Source organism: Canis aureus, chromosome 4, assembly GCF_053574225.1.
Source record: "Canis aureus isolate CA01 chromosome 4, VMU_Caureus_v.1.0, whole genome shotgun sequence".
NCBI lineage: Eukaryota > Metazoa > Chordata > Mammalia > Carnivora > Canidae > Canis > Canis aureus.
In genome coordinates this window covers 55,463,203-55,487,995 of record NC_135614.1, presented here as the reverse complement: position 1 = coordinate 55,487,995, position 24,793 = coordinate 55,463,203, and the positions used below count along the sequence as shown (strand labels likewise).

The following is a 24,793-nucleotide window of genomic DNA, read 5'->3' as shown; positions in this document are numbered from 1 at the left end:
TCAAGCACTGAGTGGAGCAGGCGTGAAATGGCAGCTCCGGGTTGCAGGATTATGAACGGCAGTGCCTAAAACTTGGAAGAAACTTTATAGTTTCCCTTTTTTTAGAAGTAGAGGAGGGGCCAATCAAGCTCCCTTGACATTTGAAAGGAAAAAGAAGGGGGTGGGAAGGTGGACAGGGAGAAATCCGGGGCTGAGGTGTGGGTAACAGGAGAGAGGAGTGGCCATACCACGCACTGGGCAGCCAGGGCAGAGGGAGGAGATCTTGCGCGGGAAGGAAGCACATATTCTAGAAACAGTGCAAACCAGCAGGCACTGATCCATTCGGCTTGAAGTGTGTGGATAAACCGTGGCCTCGGTGAGGAGAATTGTTTTACCCTTGACACAATGGGAGACCCCATGGTCAGTCTGCCCTGCTGTGCCTTCTGGAAGCAATCAGCGCATTTTGTAAGAATGGCAACACCCGAGGGTTCAAATTTCCTAAGCAAGGAGGGAGCCGGCTCTTCAGGCTTTATTTTTAACCCATATGTTTCCATGTAGAGATATTCCCCCTGGGGGTGTTGAGTGAAAGGACCAGGTGGAGATGTTGAGTGATTGCAGGGAGCACTTTGTTCTAGGCCCTGCCCATGGATACTTTATCAGAAAGACACACTTTTTCAAAATAATATAAAGTGAATACATCTGCTTCATTTTGATGAATGATTTTTTTTTTTTTTTTTTAAGAAACATCTCCAAGGTCATATACCACATTATTGGTGAAAGTATTTAATACTAGTTTCATGAGGTTGGGAGGTTTATAGAATTATGACTTTGACCATCTGGAAGGGATTTGGGCCCTCCTGTAGTTCAGAACTTCTTGAGTATGAGTAATATGAAGACCCCTTTTATAGCAGAGTGGGGATTGATTTTCTCATGGTTGATCTAATGATTTCATTATACTGTCATTTAAATAGACACAAACCAGAAATAACTACCTAGATATTGCCTCTTATCTTCATCATTCTTGAACAGATAGAGCACTAAAACAGATTTTTGAAATAAATACAAAGAAACTCATCTAATAACATCTAGATGATCAACATTTTTTTTATGTAGAAAATGTATTATTAGAATTTAATAAGGTTTATGCCATGAACGTGGGACTAACAGTGACTTTGGAAATTACTTTGATTTCAGCACTCTTACATTCTTGTATCCTGGTTGGACACTTGATTCTTCCATGGCTTTTTTCTCTTCATATCTACCTTCACTATGTCCTTATATTTGCTCCTTGAAGGAATGTGCCATTTTATGTTCTCTCACACTCTACTCCTTTCTCTCTTCATGACAATGATAATGGAATCACTTGCTGCCCACATGATAACACAAGTTAATGCAAACACAGACACCAGAGCTCTATGGTAGTAGACATTGGTCAGGAATGGGATCTGTATTTTCTAGGACAAAATTTGCACAAATAAGCACATCAAAAGAAAAACACAAGAACAAATTTGATGCAGAACTCTCAGATCTCAGGGAAGATCTGAGGATCCCTCCTGGGGTCAACATGCTGATCCTGGCTGGTTCTGGCTCCTTGAAGAACCTCTACAGGAATCTGGGGCGGGGGGGGGGCGGATGAAAACACCCCAACTGCATTTCTAGCATTTCTAATGGAGCCCCGCCACTTTTACTTGCTCCATATATTGGAGTTTTGCAGGAGATTTCATCTGAAAAGAGAATTTTAGTGCAGTATAGGTGAAACTTGTTTGGTTGCAAGTGATGATAGAAACTCTGCTCACAGAAGTCTTAATGCTCACATTGCTTTAGGTGTAGAGAGGTGTAGACTATACCTAGGCAGTCAGAGCTGTTTCAGCAGCTGAGCAATGTCCCCAGTGACCAAAGCCAACTTTCTGCTTCACTGTCCTGAGCTCTTCAGCTGAACTTCCTGTGCTCATGTCCACGTATCCTTTTCAAGTCAGAGCAAAGGTAGCAAGGCATAAAGGGGAAAATACCTCTCCTATGAGACTTTGCCTCACATCTCAGAATACACCCCCAGTACTGGATCATGTACTCACTGGCCCCATGCAATGATATTACTATAATGAGTTAAAGCCAACCACGTATTACCCTCTGGATATGAAGTAGAAGTCCAAAAAAATTCAGATCAAGAGTTTTCTGATGGAGAATGAGCCTCTCCATGTTATTTTTAAATTTTTTAAATTATTTTTTTATTATTTTCTCTCCATGTTCTATCACCAGTGAATGCCAGAAAGGATGTTTGTAGGATAGGAATGGACAGTTTTGGCCACAAATGTTTAAAAAAACAAACAAACAAACAAATACATTTGAAAAACACTGTTCTAATAATCCATTTCTTCCACTTTAAAGGAGGGAACACTGAGATCAGAAAAGTGAACACTGAGATCAAAGGATGGCCTAAGGGGCACAGGCACTCTGAGACATTGGTAATGTTTCTTGTCCCTTGACCATAAGTCTGGTGTGGACTACATGATACATGCATTGTCTCAGCAATGATAGCTTAAGGAATACTTTGGAAACCTGCTTCCAAAAAAAGGGAAAGTAAAATTATAATGGAATCTTAGTATTAGAAGATTCCTCAGAAATCACCAGCTTCCATGGTTTCTCAAAACCTCCTAAATCAGAACTTCAGAAACTAGAGTTGGAGAGCCTCTATATTTTTAAAAGCTCTCTGAGTGATTATTTTGAAGCAAGACACTGGTGCAGAGAGCTGAATTTGTTCCCCCCCCCCCCCCCCCCCCCGCCACCACGGCTAAATCAGTATCCACTGCAGGGATGCCATGTATAGCGTTGCAGACAGGTGTCAGCCAGAGGTGATGGCAGTGCCTCCAGTGACGGAGAACCTCACTACACTGCGAGGCAGCTGGGGTGTTGTTTCCCACCTCAGGTGTCCTCAAACTGAGCCAAATTGGATTCCTATACTTTGTGATTTGTGGCCATTGTCACGGTCTCTGGAGCCACATTTGAAATTGGTGATGATACTTGGTACAGAAGCGTGGTAAAGAAAGAGAAGAGACGTAGAGGTGGTCAGAAAGCCTGGGATAAGTCCTGGCTTCACTAATGACTGGATCTCGGTTTGACCACCTGTAAAATGGGATCAGATGCCTCTAGAGTGTTCTCTGTTTCTCAGAATGTATGATTTTTGTAATTCTAAAGTTCTCCCATTTTCTTATGAATGTCTTTCTCTCCCTTTCTCAAGGCTGGGCATCTTGAATTATTTCATCTGTCCTTCATCTTTTCCTGTGCTGTTATCTTTATCCTTCTTGAATACATTCCAGTTAACTTCCTCCTGACAAAAATATGATTCCCTGGACTCCATTCCACTCATCTGCCAAGTGCATATTCCGTGAACAGAGCACCGAACATCTATTAACCAAAGGGGGAGAGAGCGATTTTATGGGAGAAGCAGTACAGTAGGAAAGAAGAATGAAAGGTGGGCAGATCTTATAGCAGAAGGGGACACACACACACATATTTAATATTAACTGAGAGAGCATGAGATAAACTGGCAAAGAATGAAAGAGGCAAATGAAAAGAAGTATGGGCATAATCAGCAGAGGGGAGAATGTTTTATGTTGATTGATCCAAGTTACTTTTTTGTATTGCCTGGATTTCTCGAAAGATTCTACTCTCCTCTTTCTTTCACCTTTGGTGCCACACAGAAAGGTGATCGTCTTCATTACTGTTTCACATTTCTGTTGCCAAGTGTGAATCGCCTTATATAAAGGAAACCATGTAATCTGTGGCCCCTGGCCTGCTGTCAGAGAGGTTTGCAGGACTCAGGGAGGAACATGTCACTACAGTTCACCAAGTGTATAAATCCTGTGAGATTGGTTTGCTCAGAAATCTTTGCTGGTAGTTGTCCTAATGGAGTTCTGGGTGTGCAGGTGGATGTGGAAGCTATGGCTTTATTCTTTTTTGACCGATAATGCAGTGGCACCTATTAACACAAGCAGAGTTTCCCGATAAAAACTATATTGCCGGGGATTAGAAACTCCCTACTTGTTCAGACCACTTACCTTTGCTAGATGATAGCATCAGACTCTTTCATGAGCACCCTGACTTCCAAATAACATATTTCTGAATTCCTGGAAACCCTGCCGTTAGCCAGTTGCTGAGGTTGAAGTCTTTAGCCACTGAAGCTGTTTTTCTGGAGCTCTGAGTAAATAAATATCAATTGTTGGCTCTTTTGTCTGAGCAAGCATTCAACACCACCCCATTGTCCTAACTCTGGTTAGGGTCATGATCCTGGTCATGGCATATTTGGTGAGAGGATTGCTTAAATATCTGAGGAGCAGTGCCATACTGTGCTGCTTTTCTTCATGCTCATACCTGGGGTTGTCTGCCATCATCTCTCTTGTCCTGTACTCTTTCTAGCACTCTCTCCTTTTCTCTCTCTTTTAAATTTCATCCTATCTTCCTGTTGCCAGTTTTTCTATTGAGAAAGTTTCTTCTCTGTTTGTTGGTTCAGTTCAGACCCAGGTCATTTGCTTCCCTTGGTGGTCAGAAATGCCAGGGACAAACCAGTCAGCTTATAACTTGGACCCTGTAGTGACAGATATTAACTCTGAAAGTTGAACCTGAACTTCAGAGATCTGTGGCATCACTGCTGTTGTGGACAAAGCTACACCTGGTGTTTCCTAGGCTGAGGATATAAACTGCAGATCACAAACTAGAAGTCTGAGGGCTGACCTAAAGGCACATTTTGGGTCACAGAGTGGTGCTTATATTTTTTTTTTTAAAGATTTTATTTATTTATTCATGATAGTCACACAGAGAGAGACAGAGAGGCAGAGACACAGGCAGAGGGAGAAGCAGGCTCCATGCACCGGGAGCCCGACGTGGGATTCGATCCTGGGTCTCCAGGATCGTGCCCCGGGCCAAAGGCAGGCGCCAAACCGCTGCGCCACCCAGGGATCCCTATTTTTCTTTTTTTAATCAATTACAAAGCATTTGACATTTTGAGATATTATGTACAAATCTAGATAATCTAGAAGGTGCTAACAAAGGGCATCCTTGGTCTCGTTTCCCAGGGCATGGCAGTTAGTACAATCTGAACAGTTCCTGTTCCTTTGAGAAGGCTTGTGTCCACTATTCACTAACCCCAATCTGGTGTTTACAATAACAGTCTTTCCTGTAGGATTTCTTGTCTGAACCACAGAAGATAGAAAATTATTTGAAAGACTGTTATTTTTCCCCCAATTCTTTTAAAGGTGGTACATAAAGTACCATTCTAGATGAATAGGAAAGAAAGTAAGGCATTATAACCTGATTCTCTTAGAGGGCACAGTTGAGATGGATAGGTATTAGCAAAAATGCAATAGGACAGCATGCGTAGAGCACAGGTTTCAAAGTCAGATATTCCTTGGAGTAATCACATCATAGAACTGTACATGAGATTTAAAATTTTAAATGTGGGATCCCTGGGTGGTGCAGCGGTTTGGGCGCCTGCCTTTGGCCCAGGGCGCGATCCTGGAGACCCGGGATCGAATCCCACGTCGGGCTCCCGGTGCATGGAGCCTGCTTCTCCCTCTGCCTGTGTCTCTGCCTCTCTTTCTCTCTCTCTCACTCTCTCTATGTGACTATCAAAAAAAAAAAAAAAAAAAAAAAAAAAAAAAAACCTTGTGGAATCAGTGATTTGGTTTCCACTGTTAAAAAAAAAAAATAAAAATAAAATAAAATTTTAAATGTGATGGAAATCACAATAGTCACTGCCTCTGGGGATGGGGATTAATTAGGAAGGCCAAGAGGGAACTTTCTAGGATTATGGAAACATTACCTACTTTGTTTTTTGTTTTGTTTTGTTTTTTTGTTTTTTTTTTTTACTTACTTTGAATAGCATTTACACAGATGTACAGATTTTTGTAAAATCAGAGCTTGGTAGTTAACTTCTGTGTATTTCCCTGGAACTAAGTTATAGCTCAATAGACATAGCTATATACATATGTGGAGGCATGTAAGGTACTTAGCTAAGTACATAATAACTTCATTATTATTGTTAGCATGTTTGTTTCTGGACACCTTGATTTTAGAAAAAATTACATGAGTAAAAATGAGATGAACATTTCCTTTCAGACCACAGATTTCATTGCAAATATTAGAGAGCACAGCTAAAGATCCTTACCAAATACAACTGTCAAGGAAGATCTGGATCAATGCTAATTTTATGCAACTGTCGAATCGCTATAAAAGGATGTGCCTAATTTGTTATAGCTCTTTTTTTATGATGCTGTAAAATTTGGTGGGTTTCATAGACCTATCAAAGTTGGCTTATTACCTGGGAAAACTGCCTGTACTTAGGGAACATGTACCCTGCCTGAAATATAGTAGTTGCTATAGGATTTGTAGTATTGATAAATTGTCTTAAAATTAATATTTGTATTGAGAAATTCGAGCTCACACTGTTACCAAAACATGTTTTGAATGAGTCATCATGCTGTTCTGAGCACATATACACATGGATGTGGAAGCATTTAACGTAAGAAGTAAGAGAATTGGTATTTAAGCTAGACATTCTGGGTTCAAATTCTTGCTGTCTTTAACACACCAAGGAAGTTTGGGTAAGTCCCATTAGCTCTACTTTCCAAATACTGTATTTCTCTTATACCACTGCCCTGGTTTGGGCTCCTGTCCCCCAACCTGAGGTGATAGCAGTAGTCACAGGAGCCTGATTTCTCCACCTGCATTCTTGTCCCAGCAGTCCGTTCCTTACAGATCTGCTGAAATGATGCGAAGTGAAGATCAGATCCTCTTCCTCTGATTCTTCAGTTCTCTGATAGTTTACCATCACAATCTGTATCCTTTTTTCAGGTTTTGATTGTGGTTTGTAAGACCCAGTGTGCACTCCTTCTGCCTGTACTCCTAAGCTGATTTTCAAACACTTTCCCCTTTCTTTGCTCTGGTCTAGCCACTTTGTCCTTCAACCTTCCACAGTGAAATCCCACCTCAGGGCCTTTGCACTTGCTTATATTGTTTCCTCTGGCCATAGTGCTTCCCTTAGATGTCTTTATAATTTACTTTCTTACTTGTTGATGCTTTGCCCCTGCCCCCCGGCCACAAATCTCTCCACTAAAAAGGTTTTCCCTGACCATCTAAGAAACAGGAGCCTCTCACTCATGGTTCGTCCCCTTTTCCTGCTTTCCTTTTTTTTTCTTTCCTGAGACTTCTTCCCAAGGCTGAGTTTAAAATTCCATATTTGTTTGTTTTTCTGTTTATTGTTTCCCCCATTAGACTGGAAGGTCCAAGAAACAGAGCATCTTTTTACTGCTAGTATCTTGTGTCATACATGATAGTATCTGATAAGTATTTGTTAAAATAAGCCCTGGTTACAAAAAATTATGGGAAACAACCTCAATCAATGTTAACAACTAGGGAATTGGCTAAGTTAAATATCATACATCCCTATAATTTAAAACTGTTTGAACTTAAAAATAAAACAAGTGTCTGTATATTTTCATGGGACTATCGCTTAGCTATATTAAGTGCACTGAGAACAACCAAAAGCAGTAAATATGCCCTTCTTTGGGTAAAAAAGGAAAATTTAAATGGGTATATGTTGAATGTACATGTTGAATTAAGCCTTAGTATTGAACATTTCTATAAAGATTTTTTTTAATGTTTATTTTTTATGATAGCACAGAGAGAGAGAGAGAGAGAGAGGCCGAGACACAGGCAGAGGGGGAAGCAGGCTCCATGTACCGGGAGCCCGACGTGGGATTCGATCCCGGGTCTCCAGGATCGTGCCCTGGGCCAAAGGCAGGTGCCAAACTGCTGCACCACCCAGGGATCCCTCTATAAAGATTTTTAAAAACTGGTAATTGATTCTGCAGAGAGAAGCTAAAAGTGCAAATGAAAAACCTTGAGGGGCAACTGGGTGGCTCAGTCGGTTAAGTGTCTGACTCTTGGTTTTGGCTCAGGTTACGATCTCAGAGTTGTGAGATCGAGCCCTCACTGGACCCCACTGTCAACATGGAGTCTGCTTGAGATTCTGTATCTTCCTCTGCTTCAGTCCCTCCTCCCTCTCGTGCACACACACTCAGTCTCCCTCAAATAAAAAGTCTTTAATTTTTCCTGACTATATACTCTTAGGCTTTAAAAAAAAAATACACGCACTTGTCTAATTTTTTTCAGTAAAAATTGTTCAACACTCACTCAAATTCTTAGAAAACTAAAACATGGAATACCACACTTTTAAAGTAATCCACATATGTGCTTTTTAAAAAAAAAAAAAAAAAAAAGATACCATTCTTAGACCATTTCACATGAACAAGCCCTTGCTCTTCTGGATGAATTTTACAAGAAAAGAAGTGTTGATTGTTATATCACAACTAAAAGTAACGAGTTTGTTACAATTGTCTAAATTGTGCCAAATATTAACAAACCAAGACTAATGTGTCATACGGATGGCTGAATGAAAACAACCCTGGAAAGCAGATAGTTTTAAATCAGAGACTTCAAAATTAAGAATTTTGAAGCTAATGGAATTTCCACAGCTAATGGAAAACCACTTACGTGCCAAAATAATCCAAAATGACTGTGATCCTGCAGTCTGGGATCCAGATACTGTGATACAGTGGTGTGGGAATGGATGCCTGTTATTTTACATAAACTGGTTATAATCATCTACAGAGATCTGATTCATGTTTACTTATAAATGCACTGGAAATATTAACATGCAGCGTCATTATCCACAATCCCTTGCTCTTTTGATTTGTATTGTTTGTCTTATTTTGGGAGAAGATGATAGATTTATAAGTCAGGCCATTTTTATTCATTACTCCTTATTATAACTTACAAGATATGGACGGTACAGGTAGGCCACTGACTCTCTCTGCAAACTGGTCCCTTACTCTGTCCTCTAAGCTCACTCAGTGCCAGCCTTGCCAACCACCCTGATTCATTTAAGCAGGTCTTTGAGGCCAGAATGCTTGCTGTGCCCTCTGCTGAAAAACCCGTTCAACCTCCGGCCCCCACCTTAATTGTCACTTTGTCGGATTGGCCTTCCCCGGCCAGAATGAGTCCCCTCCATTCTCAACTGTGGAATCCTCTTCATTTCCTTCTTAGCGCCTCACTTAGTTACAATGGCTTAATTGATTTACTTGAGTATGGTCCATCTCTCCCATGAAAGTACAAGCTTGAAGAAACCAGAAACCCAATCCTACTCATTCTTTTGAAGCCCGACATAGCTCTAGACTCTGCTGTGGTACTTGGCACATAATAGGTCATTAAAAATATTTTTTTCCTTGACTGAAAAAAATAGATTGCGATTGGGGATTTCCTTAAAGGCTAGACCTGTGCTCTCCTCTGTAACTTTACAGAGAATTGCACTCATTGGCACTCCCTTAAATGCTCTTATGGAACAAGATATTTCTAAAGGCTAGTGGGCTGAAAAGTCTAGCAAGTATTAGTAAAATGCACATCAATGCCTCCTTGTTCGTAACTCTACCTTACTAGTAGAGCAGATCATGGCCCATAAAATTTTATAGGTCTAAGAGAAAAATCATCAGGAAACTTGATGGCATTATATGTGTCTTTAGAAAGTTTGCTGATTATTTTTTAATCATCTCTCAAAACATAATGTGTTCTTCTGTAACAAATTGATAATGCAGATTTTGTAACTATTCTCTAGGTAACTCTTTTATTTGGGGGGAGAATAGGAAAACATATGTTCTCTTCCTGAAGAAGAAACCTGCTGAAATAAAATACTGAATATAGACAAAGCAATGGCTTATAGCAGTATTAGCCTAGAATATGCACTCTGCCTCACACAGTGTGCCAGCTATGTGAATTTCTGCCCCAGGACCTTCCATCATCCTTATGTCAACTGATGAAATGCAAGAACTGGGGCAATACAGGATTGTCTAGTAGCTATTTGTTTGTTTTATAAACAGGTAAACACTGAAAATAGCCCCATGAAGGAGTTGAATAATGCTTTGGATTTAAGCCTACTTTACATCAGTATAATTTCCTGTGCATTCGGAAAGGGAGCCAAGTTGTGTAAATTTTTATTCTTTCCTTGTGACCTTATAGCTTTTTGACATTGGAGGATGTGTTTTGTTACTTGGTCTTGGCTTTATTTTTGTTCATTCATCAAATCTATGTGTATCTATGCACACATATAATTTCATGTAATTATACGCATAAATACACCGTGGTTTAGGTGCTACTTTATTTTAAAGAACTTTTAAATACTTAAAAGTGTTTAGGATATATTCAGAGAAATGACATATCTCACTGTAAAATATGTTGTATAACAATGTAAAGAAGTTCCCAAAGACTGGTGGAAAGTATTAGTCTTATGATTCCCAAGAAGAGAGTGTTTGGGGATATAGAGGGACTCCTTTGTAAAATTCACATGCCTAGTGCATGCCAACAGATGCAGGTAAGCTGAGATTTCTTTTTCATGGCAGAAAACATCTCTGCATGTTTAAAAACCAAGAACCAAGACACCAAAGATTGCAAAAGGCATAATATTCAATATACTGCTGAAAGAGGACAGTGGAAATGAAAGCTCCAGGGTAGGAACACAGTGAAAATGTGAAGGATGGCAAAGATTTTTTAAAAATGTACTTGTGTGTGTAGTTATTACATATATATGTTTCCATATTCTTATAAAATACACACACACACACACACACACACACACACACACATATGGGAGGAAAATGGGTGATCTCATGAGAAACAATGCAAGTAGAGGCAAAGATTGGGCCAGGAATGTATCTGTTAGATCTAAATTCATGTTCTCAAAGCATGGTCTCTGGGCCACAGAGATCGAAATCAGTTTTGGTGCTTGTTAAGAACAGATTCCTGGGATGAACTGTAGACTTAGGATTTCTTGGTGTGGGCCCTAGGAATGTTCATTGAATCAATTTCCACATAGTGTTCTTATCTGCTCAAAAGTCCAAAAATTACTCCCAGTGAAAGACAGATAACAATGCAGTCCACTCTGCTCAGCCAAGTGATGATGTCTCATCATGATGTTGTTATACTGAGGTCTTGCTGTATATGCCATGGGGTCCTTTATGGGAGGGACTAGAGGAGGATCCAGGTTTTGTGAGGCCTGAAGCCTAAACAATTTGTTGGGCTGTTTAAGGAGGGGGAGACCTAAACAATGAGAAATACAAATTAAAAACATGAAATATGCTTATAATGAGAAAGGAAATTAAATTATTATTTTTAAAAGGCCAATCATAAAATCTAGAAAAATAATATTGTGATTAATTGACATACTTTTTCTACACTTTTTGGTTGCATAGCCTTTGATTACCTCTTTATATGACAGCTGTTTGGCACTATCACTTTCTGGTATAGACAATAGAAAGATTGTTGTCTCTTATGGCAATTTCAACAGAACTGAATTTTTTATTATTGCTGGTTGTGATGTGTAAAGCATGAAACTTTACACACACACAGAAGATAAACACATAGTGTACATAGCCTGCAAACATAAAAATTCCAATTCTATTTTCCATGATTCCCATAAAAAAAAAAAACTGTGGAGCATTTATCATTTTATATGCTGAATTGAATATACTCTTGTCAGGAGAGAATCTATGTTTTGACTAGGTGTCAGAATTGAATCTTACTTGAAATTTTACATATCTGATATGTAAAATCTGATATCTGATTCTTTTTTTTTTTTTTTTGAAAAAAAATCCAACTACATTCTGGCTTTTGCACTACCCATATATTTCTGGTGCTGGCCATCATACGACACGTTTATATCACACTGTGTGCTTAGGTCCTGTACCTTCATGACACTCTGCTTGGTGAGTTCACACAAAGGGTAGAAGAGATTCCTACACTAGGAGGACTAGAAATAATGTACCTCTACAGGGAATTGTCTGCATATGATATAAATACTACTGCAACCAAACCATAGAAACCCCCAGTTTACCTTCCTGTTAGTTAGACCTCCAAAACTAATGTAAATCCTCCAAAGCCACCCAACAAAAGGGGAGTTTGAAAAATACAAGGTCTTAACTCGTAGTAATTAAAACGTCTTTTAGCCAATTTTATAAAAATGGATGATACTGTTAATGCATTACTAGAGCGCCTCCCAGAGTCATGAAAGAGGCCTGACCAAACAGAGAACTTAAAACTTCAACTTCATTGCCCAGAGGGTTTTCTGCTGGGGAGGATCAAAAAGAAACACAGGTTGGAGATTATCTTTCTTCTGAGGTTTTTATCATCTCAACATGTTTCAGTTTTGCCTAGAAAAATTAATGTCAGCATGTCTAAATTTTCCTTTTCTGTGCATTATTAACAGACATACCCATTTCCTATGTTTAGTTGGCATAGCTTCCTGTTGTAACCATTTGTATGAAATTACTCGCTCCCTTCCCTGTTCTTTCTTTTTTCCTTTTCTTCTGAGCAGTAAACTGGAGGATTTTGTTGTATGTGGCTCATTAAATCAGGCAGGTGCTGTGGTGGTGATGCAAGAGCCCTTATGACATACAGAGTAGGCTACTACACCATGCATGAGGGATCTGAATTCTAATTTTCACTCAGCTTTTAATTTGTTGTGTGCCTTGAAAGAGACTCGCTTATGCTTCCTGTCTTTGAGTACTTAAATTAGTCATTTAACACAGTGAACAAAATCTGTGGTTCCTAGGAGTCCAAGTGTTCTTCCAAGCCTTCAGAGAAGCTCTACTTTTTTGCTGTTTAGTATTCTAGAATTTGTTTCAAGCCTTTTGTATTGAAATGGTCATACTATTAAAAAAATTACCAAAGCCCATTTTTTTTTTTAAGAGGAGTAGACCCAAACGCTTGGAATATGTAGGGATTTTTTTTTTTAAGCAATTCTGATTCCATGGTCGAGCTCAGAATTTGTATTTATCAGAGGTTTACTTTGGAGCCTGATGCATAGTCAGGGTTGAGAGATATTCTGGACCAGTGGTGTGCAACCTTGTCTATACTTTAAGTTTACATGGGATCCTTCAAAAATGCTGATGCCTGGATTCTACTTTTGTGATTATTACTGAATCAACATGAGCATACAGGTTTTTAAAATCTCCACAGCTGTCTTTGATGCACACCTGGGATTGAGAAACCCTAATAGAGACACGATCATTGCATTCTGTCAAGGTCTAACAATCTTTATGAAAAAAAAAATGACAAGTTTGATATCCATATCCCTTGTCTCTTTATAAGTGTTTATTGAACATGTCATCTCCTCTTTATAGCTAAATTATGTAATTCCTATATTGGTTGGGGCAAATGTCAAAGAAAGAGTACCATGTTGTTGTGTGTGTGTGTGGGGGGGGCGACATCTCCAGGGTCTGCACCCTCGTTGGTGAAGAATTTCTCATTGTTCATCATCCCTGCAAGAGTCCAATACTGTTATTCTTGTCCTTGCCCTACCACACAGGCCCCGTGTCCATGCACAAGAGGGTCAACTCTAGTCTTAAATCAGCTCATTCATAAAATTAGTTCATTGGGATTAAGGGACCTTACAGATAGGATTTTAAAATTCCGTACTCATTTCCTTAACTTACAGAATATGTTTTATATGGAAAAGAAAGGCCTAATTTCCTTCCAACTTATAAGATCCTTTTTCCCCCTTCCAATTGATCTTGATGTATTAAAAGAAGCCAGTGAGCGAAGACTTTGTTGTGTTTCCATGTTGTTACAGCCCAGCCCTGATCTACAATATTCTAAGGAGCTGAGTTATGAAATGGAGATCCTCTTGTAGCATGAAGTTCAGTGCTTACTTGGGAACCCAGTACTTGGGTTTCACTAAAGTGAAAATGTGCAAGGATACTAAAAATGAATTCTCATGTGGTGTTTGGCTTACACCTCCATACACCCCCATACAGAAGAAGCTTTTATAGCAGACAGAAAATCATTCATTCATTCATCATCTATGTATTTGGTTTTTACTCATTCATGCCATACATGTATATTCAAATAAATACTCATGTGAAGACCTGATTATGGTACTAGGGTAGTATCCAGAACAAAACATATGTCATGTAGAACTTCACAGCATTCCCACTGACCATAAAAAAGAATTCGTTGGGATTTTCAATGGAATTCCACTTATGTCCAAAGGCCTTGAGTTCTCAAGGGGATTTTTAGATTTTTTGCATCCATTTTAATAATTATCTAAAAACTAAAATAATCACATTCCAACCCATCTGGAAGATGACCTTATAGCCAAAGATGTGATTTTAGGACTCATATTTTGTTTGTCATCATGTTCACTTTGGCACCACATGTAACAAATTTAATTGCTATTTTTTAAAAGATTTTATTTATTTGAGAGAGAGAGCAAGCAGGAAGGACGAAGAGGAAAGAGAGAATTTGAGGCCAACTCCTTGCTGAGTGCAGAGCTTCCTATGGAACTTGATCTCAGGACAGTGAGATTGGGACCTGAGCCAAAACCAAGAGTTAGAGGCTTACATGACTGAGCTACCCAGGTACCCCACAAATTGTTATTGACAAAGATGAAAATAAATAAATGTAATCTTTTTTTTTTTTTATGATAGTCACAGAGAGAGAGAGAGAGAGAGAGAGAGAGAGAGGCAGAGACACAGGCAGAGGGAGAAGCAGGCTCCATGCACCGGGAGCCCGACGTGGGACTCGATCCCGGGTCTCCAGGATCGCGCCCTGGGCCAAAGGCAGGCGCCAAACCGCTGCGCCACCCAGGGATCCCAATAAATGTAATCTTTATTCTTAGGGAATGCAGTATGCCTACGAGAGGGCCAAATGAAGTAAAGATCTCAAAGGTTGCACATATTTGCATAGAGTAAAGTAGAAGGGGCTGTGTTGTCATGTGTCTCATGACAGAGTAGGGATGATCTACTCACCCCTAGATGCTGTGCTAAGCCCTGAGTACCACGTTATGCCACTTAGTTTTAGGAAATCCTCATCCTTTGCAGTAGACCATTATTGTCCATTTTGAATGATACACGTTAGTAGCTTTGTTTGTATTTAATTTTAAAATTTGTTTTGGTTTTAGAATTTTATAGAAGTGATAAGTTTACTGAGATTTGTGTTGATATCCAATTAGTAGTGCTAGTATAAAGATCATTTGTGTCAACAACAGGGATTAGGGAATGCTTTCTTACTTTAAAGGGGATTAGTATATTACTTAATATTGACAAATATTTTTCTAACTTATCTCATTGTACTATAATCACTGTTTAATGAGTTCATTCCTCCCATTAGCCTGCAAGCTCCTGGAAGGCATATTCACATTTTCCTTGACTTTGAGCCTCCTTTATGTTTATTAAATGAGTTGATTAAACGTAATAAATAAAGAGACACCTGGGTGGTTCAGTGGTTAAGCATGTCCCTTTGGCTCAGGGCATGACCTGGGGGTCCTGGGATTGAGTCCCACATAGGGCTCCCTGCATGGAGCCTGCTTCTCCTCCCTCTGCCGATGTCTCTGCCTCTCTCTGTGTGTCTCTCATGAATAAATAAATTCTTACAAAATAAAATAACATAAAATAAAAATAACAAGTAAGTAAATAAGTTGATTGACTACAATTGGAACTGTATAATACCTAAGGACTAAGCCAACACATAATGAGGTTTCTGTCATGGGAGGCATTTAAGCATAAGTTACCATTTGAAGACTCCTAAATCCAGTGAGGCTTAATCTGTGTCCATCAACGTCCCTTTCAATTCTGAAATAGGCGGAAGATCAGAGTTATTACTTCCTCCTCTGATTTTTTGGCAGAACAGAATGATTGCATTTGAGATCATTTACCCCCCAAAATAAATTGTCTGAATAGTATTTATCATACCATCACGTTAAACTGCTGGGGTTTATTTATTTTCTCAAAATCTAAATTTTACCCTTAGTAGTTGGGTAGGTGATTTAGTTTGTCTCCCTCACAAAGATGTTGGAATCTAAGAGTTATTTGGAAAATGGCTTCCTAGGAGTCCTGTTCCTCTCATGGTATGTGTGCCTGTGGATGTCTCAGTACGCATCACGAGAGATAGCTGTGTAAAATGAGAGGACTCATGCAGCGTCCAGAGGAGCCACTTTTGTCCAGAGGAAACAGATTTTTGGAGTTGTCAGGAGGGTGGAAACGTACAGACAGCAGCCAGCCATATCTCTTCATCAGTTGATTTTTTTTTTCTTCTTTTTTTTTTTTCTCCCCTCTCAGCAGTTTAATGTGAGTGCTTCTCTCTCACCTCGTTTATTTCAGATGCCTCAGGAACAGTACACACACCACCGGAGCACCATGCCCAGCTCTGAGGGGCCACAGGTATACAAGGTGGGCATTTATGGCTGGAGGAAAAGATGCCTGTATTTCTTTGTCCTACTCCTGATGATCTTAATACTGGTGAACTTGGCCATGACCATCTGGATTCTCAAAGTCATGAACTTCACAATTGTAAGTAAAAAGACACGTTTCTTTAGCTCTTCTTGGGGGAAGGGAAAGCATGCAGCAAGAAGAAGGAATGGGAAAAATGGTGGTAGTTGGTTTAAAAATCTCTTGCAGCCTGGCATTTGGTTAAAAAATATTTCTGTTCGGTTCCTTGTGGGGATCTTCCTCTGTCTAATCTTTACTCCTCAGTAGCTGGGTATCCAGTTTAGAGGCATTTCCTTCCTTTCCAGTCTCTTGTATGCTTTCCCTCCGTTTTGATAACCAGGTTTCTGTATCCTATAGTCTTTAAGCCCTTGGAGTATATTATGCAGGAAGACATAGGGGCCAAAATCAAAGTACCAACTTTACCCAAATTTTGGTAGTGATTGTGAAAGGGTTTGTGAGATAGAGGGTAGCAGTATCTGAGTAGAATGAAGTTTTGTGAATTATCTGAGTTTTAACTGTGTCTATATATGCCTGGTAACTAATTACTGTGGTCAACTGAGATTCTCCTTGATTTTTAGGATGCCAATTTTCTTTACCACTGCCTGAGCAGGATGGAAATGAGAGGAGGGTGGCCACTCTCCCTTTTTTTCAGAACCTGTGTTTATGCTTCTTTGAAGAAATTCTTGCTTTTTGTAGTTAGGGGCACTCTACACATTTACTTGTTAAAGTTTAAATGAAAAGAAAATCCTGGAAATAGGATTTCTGATATTATCCCAAGGTTCCCCCCCCTACCCCCCAGATTTCTTAGAGATTCTGGCAATACACGCACCTTCACTCTCAGTGAATGTATGATGGGTAGTAATCTGCTGCCCTGAGATTCCTTTCCTTTCCTTTCTTGTGATGTCAAAAGTAAATAATTAGGTTGACAATAAAGACAAATCCCTTTTGATAAAGAAATGTGACCATAATGCAACTAACTGTAAAGTTTTCATGTGAAAGTCCTCAGTAGGATAGCGGATTTTTGTCTTTTCCGGATTATAAAGTTCATTTTTATCTTTAACACACTCTGTGTAGTTGTACTTGTCTGCCTTTGCTGGGGCAGTGTTTTCTGCTTAGGCTGCTTTTCTCCATCTGCTTGGTATTCCTATAGCTGCCTGGGAAAACCGTTGATCCTCTTGTAGCTCCATTTATCTCTATCTTATTATCCTCCTCAGCCTGGAGAGTAATTTTTACCTGTGTTTCACAGACAAACTTGGAGAAGAATGCATCTTTTAAGAGCTTATGACCCTGAGAGGTGTACAGAGTCCATCTGCTCCCAAGTCCAAGTGACCACAAGTCCCATCTGTTGAGATGCATGTTATCTGATGTGTTCATTTTTTAAAGATTGATTTATTTATTTGAGAGAGAGAGCACATACATGCACAAGTTATGTGAGGGGCCAAGGGAGAGGGAGAGAGTGAATCTGTAAGCAGACTCCCTGCTGAGTACAGAGCCCTACATGGGGCTGGATCCCAGCACCCTGAGACATGATCTGAGCTGAAATCAAGAACTGACCACTTAACTGAATGAGCCACCCAGGTGCTCCTATGATGTTTTTTTTAAATGTTTCATGAACTTATAAAGTAGTAAAGCTTTTTGCAGTATTAAATGAGAAAAGACCGAAACTAGGGCAGTAGAATGGAGAATAAAGATAAAAAAGACATTTAAAAGATGATGTTGGCATACCTCAATGAAGATGTAGGAGATGAGGGATTGGAAGAGATTCTAGAACATTCCAAGGTTCTGGCTGGTGAGAGTTGGATAGTAGGGTACAAAAAGCAAAATAGAATTTATTACTTTCTCCCTTGGAACTTAGCTGGAATTCATGTGCCTTCTAGTCCCCTATTTGGGCTATTTCTATGATTTTTTACCTAATCTGGTGTGAAGTTTAATTTATAGAACCTGAAAGATTGGAGGTGAATATAATAGAGAATATGAACTCAAATCTTGAGTTCATACAAATCATACAAATATGACTTCTAGAGTGTGTTTTATCTGGCAAGCTTAATAGTGAGAGGTATATGTAAATATATATTGAGTGACAATTCACTTTGATTGTATGTGAGCTTGGGGAGCAATATGACAGTAAGGTAATAATCTATTTGAAATAGACTATTTCCTGTAGTTAACTAAATTGATCGCCAAAGTTAAGAGTTCTTAAAGCTTTACCAAACCAAGTACTTACTGAGGTGAGAATAATGCCATTATTAGCCATAATTGGTGCTTTATAATCATAATGCATTTGAGCAAATAGAGCTGAAGTGTCAGAAAATTGATCTTTCCCTGCAAGTTAAAAGCATATTTTTCCATCAATCACAGTATAAAACATATTCTTTTAGAATTATAATTCTATTCCACAAATAGTAATTTACCGACAGTGAAGATCTTGAAAAAGAATAAGGTATTAACCAATTTTATATTGGAGTATGTTGGGTGAAAGAGCAAGGAAATCAATGGGATAACAGTTAAGCATTTTATGCAGGAATTTTAAAATATCGTCAACAGACAAGAGTGATTTTTTTTGTACATCTGGAATGTTCAATAATTTGCAATTTGGGAAAGTTCACAGTATAATCAAGCCCTCTGCGTAATAATGAACCAAGTGAATGATGTCACATAAAAGTATTTGGGAGGACTTGGCAATTTATCCAAGCCTGGATATCTAGAATTTTACTTTGTGGTCAGATCTGTATTCTGTGCCATCCCCAAGGATATATGCTGGAAGAGCCCTTCCATTAGAACAATCTGGACAAACATCCAACCAAGCTTTCTTGGTCCCAGAGGTAAGTCAAAAGACAAATGATTTTACTCTCCTGTGTTCTTCACAGAATATTCTGGTGTCTGTTACAAGGCAGGAGAGCAATATTATACTTTTTATTCTCAATTTTACCTACATGGGGGAATATGTGGTCTCCTTAAACTATGAACACCTATAATTCAGATTATCCTGTTTAATCACACATTGTGCTATTCAAGTGGATTACTATTTGCTAAGTGTTAATTCTGTTAGTTGATTGTATGAGTCACCGTGCTTGGCTCTTAAAATACAACTTGTTTAATTTTCACAACAACTTTATAAATTAGGCGTTATCTCCATTTTAATAAAAAGCACTCAGAAAAGTCAGCTAATAAGTAAAATTTGACTTCAAAACTCAACCCTTTCCACTACAGTGTAATCCTCTCCCTAATTGCTATAATGATCTGGCTCTTCAACAAAACTGTACAGCTGCCACGATGGTCACTGTCTTTGTGGCTTTCATCTGGTCACAAATGTCTCTCCCATCTGAAATAGCCATTGAGATTTTCTGCATAGAGTAGTTGCCTGATTGTTCAGGATGTTCAGTACTCGTGTCATTTCTCTTTGCACTATGTGATGACCCTCTCCCTCCACTGTCTCAGCTTTCTGTTTGATCTCCATTTTGTATTCATGTAAACATTTAATATAAACTTAATAATTACTTCTGTGTCATAGGTTGACATGGAGATTCAGTGCGTTAATTTGTGTTGAGCATTTATGGTAGTCTCTGACCCATAGGAAGACTTGATACGAACACCATAGTGTGGTGTTTAAGGGTTCATACTCTAGAGATGGATGCTGTAGATACAGATCTGGCTTCTGCTACTTAATTTGTCAAGTTCCTCAGCCTCTCTTTTCTGTGGTTACCTGGGAGTAATAGAAATACCTACCTATTTATTGAATTGTGAAGAATACATGAAGTGATGAATATAAACTATTTAGAGTGGAGCTTGACATGTAGCAAGCTATGTTTGTGTTTGCTATCATCATTGCCATCATAACTTTTTGAAGGCTTATTTTGTGCCACCAAATTTTAAGTATTATCTAACTTAATCCTTATGCAAGTAGGTAATATTATGGTACTAACTTTCTAAGGCAAGGGAGAAGCTCAATAACTTGATTTGTGATCACATAGCTCTTAGGTGGCAGAGTAAAGATTTTAATCCAAGCAGTCTCTCTAGAATCTGGTCTGTTAGTCACTGTGATACATTGTGGAGCAGCATAGAAAGTCCTAGCACTGGGGCAGAGTGAGGTGTTAGCTGGTGCAGTCGGTGGAGTGTGCAACTCTTGATCTCCAGGTTGTGAGTAGTTCAAGGCCCACGATGGGTGTTGAGCTTACTCAAAAACAAACAAAAAATAGTCCTAACATGAATCATGTCAGAAAATGGCCATGAACTACATCACCTTTTTTCTTTGATTCATTATAAAATGATTCATTATAAAAATGAATGCATTGAACTAGGTGTTCCTGTTGGAACACTATGGTATTATCTTTTGGTCTTTGCCTTCCCCATGTGTGATCTCACTCTGTGGAAGGCGGCTGCTCCTGCCAACACATTCTAGCAACACAGTCCAAATAATGTGGCCTCAAAGTCCTCTCTAAATACTCCATATTGATCATCTACAATATCATTTAGCACAAGTGGTTATTAAGTGATAAAATTTTACAGGTTTGGGAATTATCAATAGATGGCGTGATCTCTTAGCATAGTTGAGTATGAAATCATTCATTGTTAGACAAAAGAGAAGCTTAGGAGTCACCTCATCACATCCCCTCATTTTGCAGATGATGGAATCAAAATGAATGGTGAGGTTGCCTGACCCAACTCTATTGCCCTAACCATGCCAGAAACTTCTTAGGAACAGGGATTATGCTCTATTTATCTTTGTAGCTCTAACTCAGTGCCAGTACGCAGTAGGCTTCCAATATGTGCTTGTCGATTGTCAGTTGCCTTTGTGCAGATCACATGCATGAGATACTGGATGTCCAGTACCTGGTCAGTACAGGTCACATGAAAAGTCCTCAGTAAGTGATAGTTTTCTATACCTTGTTTAAGAGATAACCTAACTTCTGTTTCTCCATTCATTAAAATTATAAAATTCCAACCATTTGTGGTTACATAAGAAATGAACATCTATTTGTTTAATAAAAACTCAGAACTTAATGATTTCCCCATATAATCCTCATAAAAACCCTATGAGGAAGGCACCACCATTGCCCATATTTTACAGGTAGAGAAACGGAAGATTGGAGAAGTAAGATAACTTGCCCAAGGTCATGCCGCCAATGAACATTGAAGCTGTGATCAGGTCACAGAGAGTCTGGCTCTAGAGCCTAGCCTCTTAATCAGTGCACTACGCTGCCCATTTTCTAAGTGCTATTTTTCATGAAGACAAATTGAATTTGTTCAGTGCAATGTCTAAAACATGATTTATTTACCCTAAAGTAAGGTAAAGATCCACTGAGGGTCAGAGAAAGACATTCTAATGCTTGTAAATTGGACACACTGTAAAACAGTCAGAGCCAGAGAGAATGGACAGTGTGTCCCATAACTCAGAGCACTGACATACCATCTGTTTGGAGAAGGCTCAAGGAATCGCGACCCAGTCAAACTAACTCAAGTAGAGGGGAGTGAGGATACATGTGCCTGGGGATGGGGAGAGCAATCTCATGGGTACGTGGGAGCATCTCGCAGCAGGGACCCAGAGCACTGGCAGGAACTGAGGCTGCTTGGGGAACACGCACCTTCTGGCTTTCCTCGACCATGTGGGCATCATGCCCTGGGACATTTGCTTCTGTTTGCAGGCCAGGTTTTTTCTGCTCTTTTCTTCAACTAACAGTCTGTGTTAATCCTTTGTTTTCCACTTTTTGCAAATATCTGCCCTTGACCTTCCCTTTACAATGATGACCTTTCCTCTCCAGCTCCCACCTTGTTACCCAGGTGAAATCCCAGGGGAGAACCTCATTAGCCCACATGCTGCACATCACATTGTGACTTGTTTGCATGCAAAGAGACTTGGGTAAGATGCCTCATCAGCCATGGGCTGGCAGGACAAAGTCACAGTATTGAAGTCCTTGTCTCTGAGCAGCCTGGCCAGCCTTCCCTCCCATTAGGTGAGAAATAAACTTGAAAATAATGTCTACATTTGATCTTCTATAAACATTGCCTTTTTAAAAATGTTTCTCTTTCTTCTCATTTATTCTCTGAAGTCTTCCCAGATTAAGCTGATGACACCATCTTCTGTGTTTTGCTGCACCTGCTGTCATGCAGGGGCAGGGGGGGCACATTCAGTACTACTTTTTTTTTTTTGGCCCTTTCCCTTGCTAGGCTGTGAGCTCCAGAGACAAGAACCTTAAACTGTTTATATTTGAATCCACAAGTTTATGTACCTTACTTAGCACATAGTATTTAGAATGTTTATTGAATAAATGAATGGGGAAAAATCATGAATAGCCTGTCACTTTAAATTAAAATGTGTAAAGATGGGTTAATAGAGCTTTATATAGCTTTTTAAATGAACTATTAGTTCATTTATTAAGGTAGACAGATCATAAATGAGATGAGTACTTGAATTTGATTATGAGAAAGTATTTTTAATACAGACACTCCCTCCTGTGTATCAACTACCTGCTACATTTTAATTACGTGAGAAAAGAAGGGTAATAATGGAGTGTGAAACAGAATTGAAACAAGAGATGTCATCCTAGTTAATATACAGATTTGCTCAGCAAATGAAAGAAAATGATATTACTGGCTTTAGTTAGACTTTTCATTTAATACTGTTAATGAATGTTGTGTGTGTGAGCAGCATTCACTTTAGCTTCCACATTGAAGCATCATGCTTCTGACCCTGGGTGCCTCAACTCTTGTGACCACTTTTTATTCATTAGCTAAAATTCATCAACCTGAAAAACTGCCAAAATGTCATTTTTTAAGGAGGCATGAATATTATAATGTAGGTAAACAAAAGACAAAAGTTCATTCTGTTCCATGATCGGAGCCATCCTGCAATATGGCTCTGCAGTGTCCTATTTACATTGAAGCCTACTGTGTTTTGTTCCTTTATAAGAAAGAAAATCTTCAAGGATGATTTTAATCAATGTAACTGCTGCAAAGTGCTGTGAACCAGGCTTGTTACAAATTTATACAATTTATTGGGTATATTTACTTCAATCAGTATTTCTTAAGCACACTATTTGTGCAGTACACTGTGCTTTGTTTGGGCAGTGAAGATCATAATAAAGAAAATCCTGTACTTTAATAGATCATATTTTACTAGGAAGTAAAAAAAATGCATGCATGATATTAATCTGTTCTAAAAATGACAAATACTTTAAGGGAGCACCAAAGAAGAAATTGGCTAAAGCTTGATGGCACTGGAAGGCTTGAATCTTAAAGGATGGGTAAAATCTTTTGAGTTATGTTTAAAGCAGAGAAAGCACCATGATTGTAGCCTGGAATGGAAGTAGTGTGTTAAACTTGGTTGGGAAGCCTCAGACACTGGAATTCCAATATTGAGACCCCAGGCTCCTGGAGAAAAATAATCAGGTGGGACAGGAGAAATGTGGAAGCTGACACTAATAAAGCCAAAAAGAATGCAAGTCATAGGCAGGCTTGAGAAGTCAGACTGAGAAACTTGAGCTCTAATTATAAACAAATGACTCCACAATGTTAACCTATTATTTGGACAATATCCATGATTTTTGCCACTTATTATTTTTTTCCATATACTTAAAAATTCCTTTAAATTTTTTTTTATTAAACATTTTGTTTATTCATGAAAGAGAGAGAGGCAGAGACACAGGGAGAGGGAGAAGCAGGCTCCCTGCGGAAGCCTGATGTGGGACTCAATCTCAGAACCCCAGGATCATGCCCTGAGCCGAAAGCAGATGCTCAACCACTGAGCCACCCAGGTGCCCATAAAGATTCCTTTTTTATGATTCTAGAATTGAGAAAAACAAAGAATGTCAGCCAACTCCCTGGAAATATTTTTCTCTTCATACATCACATGTAGCTGCTCACACATGGAATTTTAGATCTTCTGGGTCATGTGTTCTGTTACTCAGAACTTTGACTTACTCGCAAAATTGGAAGTTGTGACCAGCTCTCTCACTCTCATTGAGCCATGAAGCAATGGTAAGAGAGATGTTCCGAATCCGAACGGGTGTGTTACCACAGAGAACTTGAAAATCAATCCTTCCACAGCAGGCAGGGGTTATTCAGACTGTAGAAAGAAACAGCAAAGATGAGGAGGTTTCAGGTCATTTGAGTCGCCTGAGAGTCATTAGTTAGGGTTTCTAAGCTCGGAGTGGCTTTGTAAATACTTTGTCTAGACATTTACTGTCTAATATGAAATTAAAATTAAATAACATGAAAAATGCAGTTCCTCAGTCACATTAGCCACATTACAAATATTCAACAGTTACTCTTCTGAGCAGAACAGATAGAAGACATTTCCACCACTGCAGAAAGTTCTCTGTTACAAAACAGGTCTGGACCCTACTAACCTACCTCTTAGGTCTTAGTGGGTACACTCAGACCTTTGAACAAAAAGTTTTCATTTCTCTCCATACAATAATTTTTGCATTTTCTTTTTATGTCCTTGATAGTTTTTAGGACCTGGAGCCATGGGATTAAGGTAGAAAAGAAAAAGCAAACAAAACTCAATT

At 39.1% G+C, this 24,793-nt stretch overlaps 1 protein-coding gene across 3 annotated transcripts in view; it reads left to right on the top strand.

The window, feature by feature from the left end:
• Positions 1-24,793, top strand: part of SGCD (sarcoglycan delta) — a 914,568-nt gene that overhangs the window by 531,856 nt on the left and 357,919 nt on the right. For all 3 annotated transcript variants that reach the window (XM_077895751.1, XM_077895752.1, XM_077895750.1), the window contains one exon: positions 16,179-16,367. In XM_077895751.1, coding sequence (XP_077751877.1) covers positions 16,179-16,367 — 189 coding nt within the window. The remainder of the gene's footprint in view (positions 1-16,178; positions 16,368-24,793) is intronic.